The 11,486-nt window shown below is 41.4% G+C and overlaps 1 protein-coding gene across 1 annotated transcript in view; it reads right to left on the bottom strand.

Moving 5' to 3' along the window:
- Positions 1-11,486, bottom strand: part of Nox3 (NADPH oxidase 3) — a 58,221-nt gene that overhangs the window by 1,807 nt on the left and 44,928 nt on the right. The window contains exons 11-12 of the mRNA XM_021149518.2: positions 10,395-10,541; positions 6,910-7,034 (exon numbers count right to left, since the gene is read on the bottom strand). Of these exons, the coding sequence (XP_021005177.1) occupies positions 6,910-7,034; positions 10,395-10,541 (272 nt within the window). The remainder of the gene's footprint in view (positions 1-6,909; positions 7,035-10,394; positions 10,542-11,486) is intronic.

Here is an 11,486-nt window from a genome sequence, read left to right as displayed (position 1 = left end):
TATGGCCAGCCCTGCTGTGGCCCTGTACTTGGTACATGGTGGTCTCTGTAGCTGTTCGTGCTCAGATATCAGTATCACACATGTTCACAGAGCTGAACAGAAGATGGGAAGTGGGGGGTGAACACAGAGGCTGCTGGAGAATTATGGGGATTGGCCTTTTGAGCGCTGGACAAAAACATCTGAGTGGAAGAGGTCAGATGGAGGTCCTTCCTGATGAGGAGTCATACCTTTGCTGTGGGTATCCTGCCCAGGGTGTCCTTGTACTCTGTTTCAAAGGTGCTGTTATGGGGTGGGGGTGGGGTTGAAATTTTCCCCATTAGTGTGAAAGTCACCAAAGAGGTTGCCTATTCCCACAGATTGGGACTGCCCTTTCATTTATAGGCAGAGTCACTGTTTGAGAAGTTGATGGTGTTCTTTGATGCCCTGCCTTTAAGAGCCCCTTTCAAAGCATTCTGATGGTGGGCCGTCAGGTGTACCACTGGGATTTCCAGTGGCTCACAACTCCCTTGCTCCGCTGAGGCTCTGGCTCTTGCACTTTTCAGCTAAGTCCAAACTGTTCTGTCCTTGGGGCCCATAGCTACCATGGTTATGTGGTCAAGTCTCACAGAGGCCATTTGCTATCTGCCCTCAGTGACCTGGCAGTCATCCCTTATTCCATCTCTCTTCACAAGTAAGGCATTCTGCTGCTCTCCTGCTTTTATCAGCCTTGGCATTTATGGCACTAATATAGGGTCTCCCGGTCATGAACGCATCCCATAAACTATGGAGCGGGAGAGCATCTGCACAAAATGGTTAAGGCACAGATGTGGCAGGTTTTTTTTTTTCTTCCTTTTTCCTTTATGAGGCAATGGACAAGTACAACAGAGCCCTAATGGGATTGCTAAACAAAAAAAATTCCTTCTATAAAAATTTAATTATCCACAATTGCTTAGAGTTAAAAATGAAGACTCTGTGCAAAAGAAGTATAACATCGTGAGACACCATTTATCCTCCAGTTTACAGCCTGCAAGCAGAGCTTGCACACACGTGCAGACCTGGATCATGGATAACACTCATTGATGGCACTGACCAGTCTGAGTGGCTGACTTTGATGACAAAGGGAAGATTTCACAGAGGGTGAAAAAAATGGTTAAAAACACCCACAGAATGATTCCTGCTCTGATAAACAGGAAAGAAGGTTCCCTCTCTACCCGCCCCGTGTCTGTTAAATAACCACTATGTTCTTCTCTGTGGGATTTATTATTGTTTTTTCTCTCAAAAGAGTTGAGCAACACTATGCATGAAAGGCATCCAAAATATCTCTCACCAGGAGATTTCAGCCCAGCAGTTAGATGGGCATGGGGGTGTTCCTGGGAATAATCTTGCCAGCCTCACCCCCAGATTCCCAGGCAGATAGATGGGCGCATGGATATGCCTGGGGGTAATCTCACCACCCCTGATTCCCTGATTCTGCTGGCATGAGCCCCTTTCTCCTTAAATTGTATGTTTGTTTTTATGTGTTGGCTTTTATGCTTGGTAAGTTATAACCCTGTTGGGGCAGACCCTAAACCCTGTTAAAAAAAATCAAATTACTTTATACTCTGAGTGTGCTCTGCAAATAAAATCGATAAACAGAAGCTTCCTGCGGATTTATGAAGGCTTAGGACGACAGCACCGAGAGCTACAAACTCAGTTTCAGACAGTGGACACACAAGTTCTGGTTAATCTTTCCCAGGGAATGTTTTTCATTAGAAATGCCTCCAAATGATTTATCACATAATTACATTTTATACAACACCATCTTTTTCATAACTACAGATGATAGTTGGGCTGGTCAGCTCTCTCCCTTTCTAACCCACATCATAGTCACTGCCCAGCAGCCAGCTGTACTGACCTTCTCACAGTGTATGGTGGTCAACCGTGACTGTTAACTTGACTTATAATCACCTAGGAGACGCGCCTTAGGAGGAGGTCCAAAGGAATGTTTTAGAGAAAATTAACTGAGGAGGAAGAAAGACTGACCACATGGGCTAGGGTCTCAGACTGAGCACAAAGGAGGAAGCGAGTTGAGCAGAGGCATCTGTTACTGCTTTCTGCTTCCTGACTATGGATTAATGTGAGCAAGCACCCCCTGCTTCTGCAGCCATGATGAGCTGCTTCCACAAGCCATGGACCCAGATAAACTCTTTCTCTCTGAGCTGCTTCTTGTCAGATATTTGGTCGTTACAACAAGACAAGTAACTAATGCAGTGTTCTCCTTACTGAGTTGTTTATCTGGGGCTGCAGATGTTACTAACAAAACGTACATGTGCCTCTTCTTTTCCCACTTTCCAACAAACTGTCCCTTTTGACAGATAAGACTGTCACTGCACACTTAGGATTCTCATCCCTGTTTCCTCTACGTCATCATCCTTTCACTTGTTCATGCTGAGCAGTAGATATGAGTGAATAAAGCAGTTGCTCTTATGGGAGGGGGGTGGGAAGGAGGTCGAGGAGGAGGATGAAGTGGAGGAGAAAGAGGAGGAAGAGGAGGAAGAAGAGGAGTAGAAGGAGAAAGAAGAGGAGAAAGAGTAGGGGGAAGAAATGGGTGGGTAGGGGAGTGGGGGAGGGTCTGGGGGACTTTTGGGAGAGCATTGGAAATGTAATTGAGGAAAATACCTAATAAATAAATAAAAAAAGAGTAGGGGGAAGAAGAGTAGGAGGAGAAGAAAGGAGGAGAAAGAGAAGAAAGAAAGGAGGAGGAAGAGGAAGAGGAGGAGGGGGAAAAGGAGGAAACTAGTTGATTCATAGTATTGGGTCCCAGAAAATGGTGGAACAACTTTTCTCCATCCTATCTTTTCCCTTATCCTTGCTTTACTAAGACATGTAAACCTATAAAATATCAAAAGATTTTCTACAATCCTTAATTTACTGGAATAATGCCATCAAAGTAAGTTAACAGAGTAATAACTCCACTTGCTATTTACTTATGTTCTTAGTCCCCTGACGACAAACAAGGCTAGTAATTTTCATGGAATTTTTACTCGGCTATAACCAGTGAGCTGGATGTTCTCTGGTGGAAAAGGTAGCATTTAGCTGTGGGGACAATATTTCCAATGTGCATTATGGGGCTTTACTTTTCTTATAAAGCTATAATTTATCATGTGCTGGATTTCCATTTAAATCTATTTCTTTGAGTACTCTGCACATTTTAGTCATATAATGAATGTTTAGGATACCCTGTTAGATAAAGGACCTGGTATACTATAATCAGAATGCTGATTTCCTAAAAATATCACTTCACAACATTTTTGCACATATGCATGTACAAATGAGAACTGAAGGGTATGCACACAAGCAAATGTAACTCCAGACAGACACATTTACTCAATTTAGTAAAAAGGTAGGTATTTTTTTTTTACATTTTTGAAAACAATACGGGTTTAAAATACATTCATGTCATATGGATTAGAAGTGGCCTTACTTGTATAGTAAGCTGACACCTTCTTCATGTCTGGGTCAGATGGCTGTGTCCTGACAAGTGCTGACATCCCTCTTTCTCTGTTCCTCTTCATTATTAAACAATAGCTCTTATAAAAGTTATGAAAACTGGGAAAAATCTCAAAAGTTTTTATGCTAATTAATTACATAAAGTTCACACCTATAAGGCATGGTGAAGATATCAGCAGATAAGTCAAAAGTAGAAAACTATAAATATTTTCCGAAGTGTAAGATCAAAGACTGAAACCATACAGAAAAACTTCTTAGTCAATTAACTAACAATAGCTGAGCCATAGGTCCACATGGGTGAGCGGATGTACGATGTGTGTTTGTCAAAAAAAATAGCTAGATATGACAAAACTATGTTTATTTTCACTCTGCCTGTCTTCTTGAAAATGATTTTCTGATTCTGAACACTTGTCTAAAGGTTGGCAGCATATCAAGAATGCTTACAGAAAATGAAACGGAGCTTCCATTTTTGTATAAGACACATTTCTATAGATTCATAAGTCCTAGTGTCAATGCATGCACTAATTAGCCTATTGTACTTTAATGGGAGGGCGACTCCCCCTGTATGCTGGGAATACTTTTCTGCACTTGTATAATTGATGTAATTGACAATTGTGACATGCATGAGAGTTTGGGCAGAGCAAGAAATGACCTCTTTAAGTGTGCACTCATTTGCTATTTGTTGACTGTCTTTTAGCTCTATCCTCATGTTTCTATAAATCAACTGGTGTAATTACCAAAATTAATTCCCGAAGAAAACAGCAGACCGTGCTTCCCTGTTTTCTGCTTCCAGCCTTTGATCTATTTTAAAATCGCCTCTCCTGTTCCTCATTTGTATTCGTTCTAATGCCATCAATTTGTTTCTCTATTACTGTTATTTTTGCAATTTTCTGGTTCCTTCAGAACTTGCTCAATCCGCTTTGATCTGCTTCCCTTCGAGCTTTATTTTTGGTGGTGTTTTTTCATGTCCTATAAAAATTTTTTTGCATTCCTTTCCCCTCCATTCTTTTGATTCAATTCTTTCTTAGGACAGGAGCAAACTCCAGCTTTGAGTGAACAGGTAAATGCGATTACAGGAGTTAGTGCTAAGAAGGCCCAGCTTTGTGCTCCGATGGTGGAGAGCCTACTTCAAAGGCCCTGGGGAACAAAGGATCTTTTCTGAGGCTACTAACAAATCCAGCAATTCTTCCTGGCCTATCTTTGCCAAAAGATACAAGCTAATGTTGCAGGACAAGCCGGCCTTGTGAGAGTAGCCAAGTGGGCTTGGGAACAAACATCTCTGTGACACGATAAGGGGAGAACATACTGTTTATCTCTCTAATAACCATCTTGAAGAAAATTAATGTTACTTTGTCCTTTGTGCCGAACAGTGATTGGATTGTGTTTCATTTCAATCTGGACAAAGGCCAGCATATTGCAATGCTTCTCAATATTAGATTTTCTTGTTTAAGAATTAGATTTTATTGGCATTCTCCTTCTGTAATTTCTTCATTAAAAGCTTCATTAAGCATAAATCTCCTTTTACGCAGAAGGAAAACAAAAAATTATTTTATGGGAGGTCATTTTGAAAGTCTTCTAGACGGGTAGTGCTGAGCTCGATGCTGGAGATTTGCAGGCTTTCAGGGACTTGGCATTCCAGAGATGAAACAATGATTGATTTTGCATTGATTTATCTAATATTAATTATATTGATGCTTGAAGCAATTTAATAAGCCAGCGTGTTCCGGAGTCTCAAGCTTTTACAAATCTGATATTAAATTTTTTTTTTCAGGTAGGAAGTCGTCAGTAGTGTCTTGGTTCTGAAATGACTTAACCCCAGGAGTCTCTTCTCTCCTGGACGACATGGAATCATGCACCAGAGAAAGAGAGTTTGCACAGCTACCATGATGAGAAACATAGCTAGCCATTCCATGCAATTGTGTGCTTTGATGGGGGAGGGGGGCATTCTGGTATGGGGTGAACATGTTTCCCAGCTTAGATAAAACTGTCCTGGACAGTCACTATGCACATGGGACAGGCTCACCTGAAACAGCATTTTTCTGAACAGGGATTGCACAAGGCTCGTTTTTGCCTTTGATTTCTTGTACTTCTGGCTCACACTATCCAAGTGAAGAAAGATGATTAAGTGAACTGATTTGAAAGGCTTTCTGCATTGGGCCATCAACTTTATATTATGATAAAGACAAGCACAATGCAGTATCAATGTAGGGAAATCACAGTGAAGACTGGAGCTATATTCATGAATTTAAAGACGTATGTTTCAGAAGCCTGCAATCTGAAGTTGGTGTAGGGTGGTATCTCATAGAGAAAATGCTTGCCTTGAAATGATGGAGACCTGAGCTTGCTCCTCAGAGCCTATATGATAATAACCAGGTTTGTTTTTACAAAAATCAATGATGAGTGTTTGTTATCCCAGCTGCTAGGGGAGTAAAGACAGGTGAATTTTTGAGGCTCATTAGCCAGCCATCCCAACCCACTTGGAAAACAGGTCTCTGGGCTAGTAAGGAGAAACCCTGTCCAAAAAACTAGGTGTATGCGGTGCCTAAGGAATGACACACGTTGTTGTCTTCCAGCCTCCACATGTATGTGTACATGCCACCCTCCTGCACCATGCCTGCCTGGATGCTGCCATGTTCTTGTCTTGATGATAATGGACTGAACCTCCTGACCTGTAAGCCAGCCCCAATTAAATGTTGTCCTTACAAGAGTTGCCTTGGTCACACTGCCTGTTCACAGCGGTAAAATCCTAACCGAGATGTTGTATCAGGCACTTTAGATGCTTCATTCATTTTTTTTTTTTCTTGCAGAATCTTGGGAGGCAAGCATTATTATTTACAGTTTTTTAGAGGAGGAGGAGCTTGGGTCATCACAGGGTTATTAGATGACCAAGGTATACCCATGGGAATGGCAGAGCCAGGGTAGATCCTTAAATACCCCAGCTCCAGATCTGGGTTCTTTACCATGTCAAATCTTCGCTTTGTCTAAGAACACTTTTTCTCTTTGCTTTTTTGCTAGACGTGCTAGACACACTGTAGAGCTGGGGAGAAATGAATTCTCTAGTTGGGTAATTAGAGACTAACTCTGCTGAAAAGATTTTTTTGAAGGCATATGCTGTTTAAGAAATACCAACTTTAAATTGAGGTTAAGTGTGAACATAATCGATAATTGTCTGAATCTGTCAGCCAGTTAAACAGAGGTTTGTGGTTTCTGAAATATAAGAGAGTCATGGACATATTTTCTAAGGTAGATTTTTTTAAAAAAAATCTTGGATCAAAATTCTCAGTTCTGACTTCAGGTTAAACACCCCCCCCCCCCCCAGTGACAGCTTGTCTGGACTTGAGGGAGGATCCTGACAGGCAGAGGAGAGAGAGAGAGAGAGAGAGAGAGAGAGAGAGAGAGAGAGAGAGAGAGAGAGAGAGAGAGAGCGCTTGCTTTGCTCACCTGGGGTGATTGTAGGCAATCTGCTTGAATTCATCGTTCCAGTTGGGTCGCCCATAGAAAGTCTTCTGCTTTAAGCCTGTTACCACATCTAGACTTTCATCCCAGTGTAAAGCTATGTGAATTGCCTAAATTAAAAATTGTAGTTTTAGATGACATTATAAAATGTATGAGAACCATCTATAAATAAAAGATAAACTCACTATCATCACTTGTGTGTTCAAAATATTTAAACATGGCTTGAAATGCTTTATTAACAGCTGCCTCCAATGTTGTGCTTTAGGATAAGTACCAGGTATCATCTGTTTTTGTATTTATTGTTGTTGGGACAAAACACTTTTGTGTACATTGTAGATAAGCAAAGGCAGAGCTTGAAAAGATTTTTTTCTTAAAGGATGAGTAAATGTGGTTACCTAAGTTAGTTTTCTTCCTGCACAACATCTCAAAAATCAATCTTCTCCTCATGGTTCCATTAATTTAATTCAGGGGACTTGGGAAGGGCATTTCCAGACTAAAGTGCCATGAAGAACCCAGGATGAAGCTGGGTCTTACAATCAGATCTGCCTATTGAGTTAACATGGTTGGATGGGTGGTCATCCCCAAATATTAGGACTGTCCTCTTCTCCAGATACCAAAGTCTTCAGAGGTTCACAAGTATTTGTGTGTAAGCTACTCACATCCTCTCAAAACCATCTAGATGGTCTATAAAACCTTACTTCCATACAACAACTAGGAAAAGAGTTGTCCTGTACTGTTTAGGGAATAATGTAAAGAAATAAGATGGACATATGTTTTCAAAACAGATGTATTTTTTTTCCCAACATTCTCAGTCTTCAGTTGGTTAAACACACAGATGTGGAACTCAACAATATGGATAGCCAACTGTATAGTATTAGGTTTCAAGTGTTGGGGGCTATACTTGAAGGTGGTGATGTGATGTTGGGGACAGGGAACATTGCAGGGTCTGCTTGGAGCTCTGAAAGTGACTGCCTTCAAACCCAGTGAACTCATCCAGTCACCATGTAATTAGAGGTTTGTATATGAGAGCCCAGGGCGCAATACTCATTATAAACATCTACTCCGGCTCCACCATTGACTTTAGCTGCTGTGAATTCTAGAAGCTACCTTGTTCCCCCCTGCCTCAGGTATGTGTGCCCTGAGCTGTTCCTGAGAACCATCAACTCTGAAAACTCATGTGTCAGTTTTTCTCTCACCCTCTAAATCTTGCTTAGTTTTGACAGTTTCAATAATAGCCTTGCTATGCCCAACTCGAGCTGTGGCTACCTGCTTTGAATATCACTAGCCTGAATGGTTTTGTTCCTAGTCCAAGAAGGCAGCTAGTGCTGGAGGTTCATATCCAAGTTATGGTGGCTACCCTAACAGACCAGTGGACAAGGGCAGACTGGCCTTCAGAATGTCAGGCTGCAGATACTGCTACCAAGCAAGTCTGAGCTTAGTGTTTGTATTGCAAAAGAGTTTGGGAACAGTACTCCATGCTGTGTGAGGGTAGGGAAATGGAGGGGGGTCTTGATTGACATGTTGGAGAGTGGACCCAACTGGAGCAAAAGACTTGAAAGCCTGAACGCACACTGCAGGATACATAAGCATCCATTAGTCGACAGTTCTGGGGCCATAGAAAAACACTGAGGTTTGCCTTGAAACAGGTTAGGTCAAGACGGTCCTTAAAGTGCTTGTTAAGACATTCTGGTATTACCTTATAACGGGGAGGCCTTCCCTACTTAAGATGCTGGTAACACCCAGTCTCTGGTGTTCAAACATTTGGAATTATATCTGTTCCATATTTCTCAGCCCAATGTTCAATTAATCTCCAACTCTTTTGAGTTGCCCTTTATAGTACCACTCCCATCTGTCCCTTCTGTTCTTGTCAATTTGCCATTCTGAGGTTGTTGGATTCAGTTTAAGAATGGGCTATTTCTAAAACAGCCCCTCAGTGCTTGAGTTAACTGACAGAAATGCACCAACTCTTTCTTCTCCTTCAATGTTGAGATTAGTGATTTCCTGGTTGAAATTTGGAAGTGTGAAGAATTTCTGACATGCCATGGGAAAACTTAAGAAGCTACCAACTTTAATTTACGTTCATTTAGGGAAAAAAAGGACATTTTATATCTCAGTCTTGAAATGGGCAAAGATAGGGCAGGGCAGGGCAGAGTTGTGCTGTCACAAAATCCACTTCAGAGTTCCAAGTCTCATAAATCCCAAGTGACAGGGATTGGCTAAGTGAACACTTGGGACCAATTTACTTCAGCAGTGGAAGAACAGGCAGGGGGCTCAGAAGCAAAAGACAAAAGCCACGTCTGTGCTTCACCAAATGGATCATCAGTCAAAAATCCTGCTTGGATAGGGAAAATGTTTGTTTGGAAAACCTAATTAACACCATATAACTCATTGAGATCTATCAAGCCCAGTTCCCAAGAAACCTACAATTTCAAATTATCCCAGAAGGTTAAATATTTAAGAAGGACTGGAAAGTCCAAAACATATTTTGAACCTCAAGCAGAGTCTTACTCATTTACAGAAGAGAAAGACAAGTTATAACAATGGTTGGAGGTAGACAGTGTGTGTGTGTGTGTGTGTGTGTGTGTGTGTGTGTGAGAGAGAGAGAGAGAGAGAGAGAGAGAGAGAGAGAGAGAGAGAGAGAGAATATTTGCAGAACTCATAGAGTAATCATCTGTAAATTTGATCAAAGCTCCTTGGCTTGAATCTATTTTCCCTAAAAGTACCATGTAAATATCATCTTCATCCTCAACAGTACCACGTAATATCATCTTCAGATGCACAGTTTAAAACATGCCTTTCATAAACTAGTGTCATGGCTAGATTGAGATTCCAACTGGACTCTGATTCCCTAGTTGTCATTTATATTCCAATCATGGTAACTTTTATCAGGATTGAAACAGTACTGTCAGTGCATTGACACACATCATTTTTGTCAAACTCAGTTTTTATACTTCATTACTACAATGGCTTGTAGAACACCTACCCAAGCAGAAGTCACGTCAGTATTGGCAAGATTCAGGGTGCATGTCTTAAGAGAAAGAACTCTCTATGTAAATCATGTATCCAGAGTCATTTTCTGACTCACACACTTTTCAATATGAAAGGCTGTAGAGAAACAACATGGAATCTTTTCTGTTTTCCTTTGAGCAGCATAGAATCAGAAGCAATTAGGAATTCAGCAGATGACCCAGGCAATTAATGACAAGACACTGATTCTGCTATTTAAATGACAAATTCGAACTTTAAGATTCCTAATATCTGGGTTGCAGTTTATTACCCAACAGCTAGAGGTCTTTTTATTGCTACATATTAAGAGGTTGTTTTCAGTCTGGCTTGATTCCATTCCTCTCTCCCTTTAAGGAACTTTAGGATAATTCTTTGCTTCTGCCTGATAAGCCCCCAGCTCATTATGGAAATGGGTTTCTTTTAAGAATGGAAGCAGTAATGGAGATCCTCGATTTTTCTGATACCTGGTTTTCATCCCAGCCAGTGAGATATATATGGTAGCTCAGTAAATGAGCCTTCCCTTGTTCACTCATCCGTGTTTCCAGTGAAAGTAACAGATCAGCAAACCACTCAAATGCTCTGGCATCCCGGCAGATCCAATAGAAGTATACCTGTCAGGAGAGAAGACAGGAGGGTGTATCTGCTCCCCTTTCCACAATGTGCTGATAATCACAGACTACTTTACATCCATTATATTATTTGAGCCCAAATTGGCACTTCATACGTTTTTCTCTATCAGTGAACAATCACACCGAGATTTCTTTTGAGAGAAAAAAAAATCCCATTGTATTTGAAAAGACCCAGAGTGAATTCAAGGAGTCAGGGTTTCCATGGACTTTGCCAACCTCTTTGTATGAGAATCAACTTTCCGTGCTTCTGGACAAGCTTAATAATCATAACTCTCTGTGCCTTTCATTGCTTCCCAAAGGGGATAAGCCAGTGGGCCATCCCCCTTCATCTTTGCTTATGACCTAAGCTTGCGATTTCAGCTCTCTTCTCCAGAGACCCCCCAAAGGCTCAGGCACTAATCCACTTCCCCAGCTACAGCCTCTTGAGAATGGAGATTATGGTAATTACAGAATGCAGTCTCACAAGACTGAAATTTCCCTTCAGTGAGATGTATCAGTGTCCTCCAAGGCAGGTGGGTGGAGGTTGTGCCTATGTGTCAGCAGATGCAGTGAAATTGTTTCTGGGGTTTTGTTTTCATATTTATTTATTTATTTTTAAAACACTCTCTCTGTGTTGAGCAAATGGCAGGTGACAAGCAGCTTGGGGTTGCTAAAAGAAAGGCTTAGCTTTGTGCTTTGAGTTTCAGATAATTGTATGTAGCTAGAAGAAACCATGGGAGACAAATCTGTTCACATTTCTATTCTCTGCTGTTCACTCAAAGGAACATCTGAGGGGCACAACAGTGTCTATGGGGCCTGGTCTGCACTCCAGGTGCTGTCTGGTGTGTTACCACCTGAAACACGCCCTCTGAGAGCCAGTGTTTGCCTCTCTCTCTCTCTCTCTCTCTCTCTCTCTCTCAGTTTGTAAGCTCACCATCATATAATCAG

Source organism: Mus caroli, unplaced genomic scaffold (assembly GCF_978045245.1).
Source record: "Mus caroli unplaced genomic scaffold, Mus_caroli_1 scaffold_18, whole genome shotgun sequence".
NCBI classification, from domain to species: Eukaryota; Metazoa; Chordata; class Mammalia; order Rodentia; family Muridae; genus Mus; species Mus caroli.
Note: the sequence above shows the minus strand (reverse complement) of the source record. Positions and strands in the feature narration are given on the sequence as shown.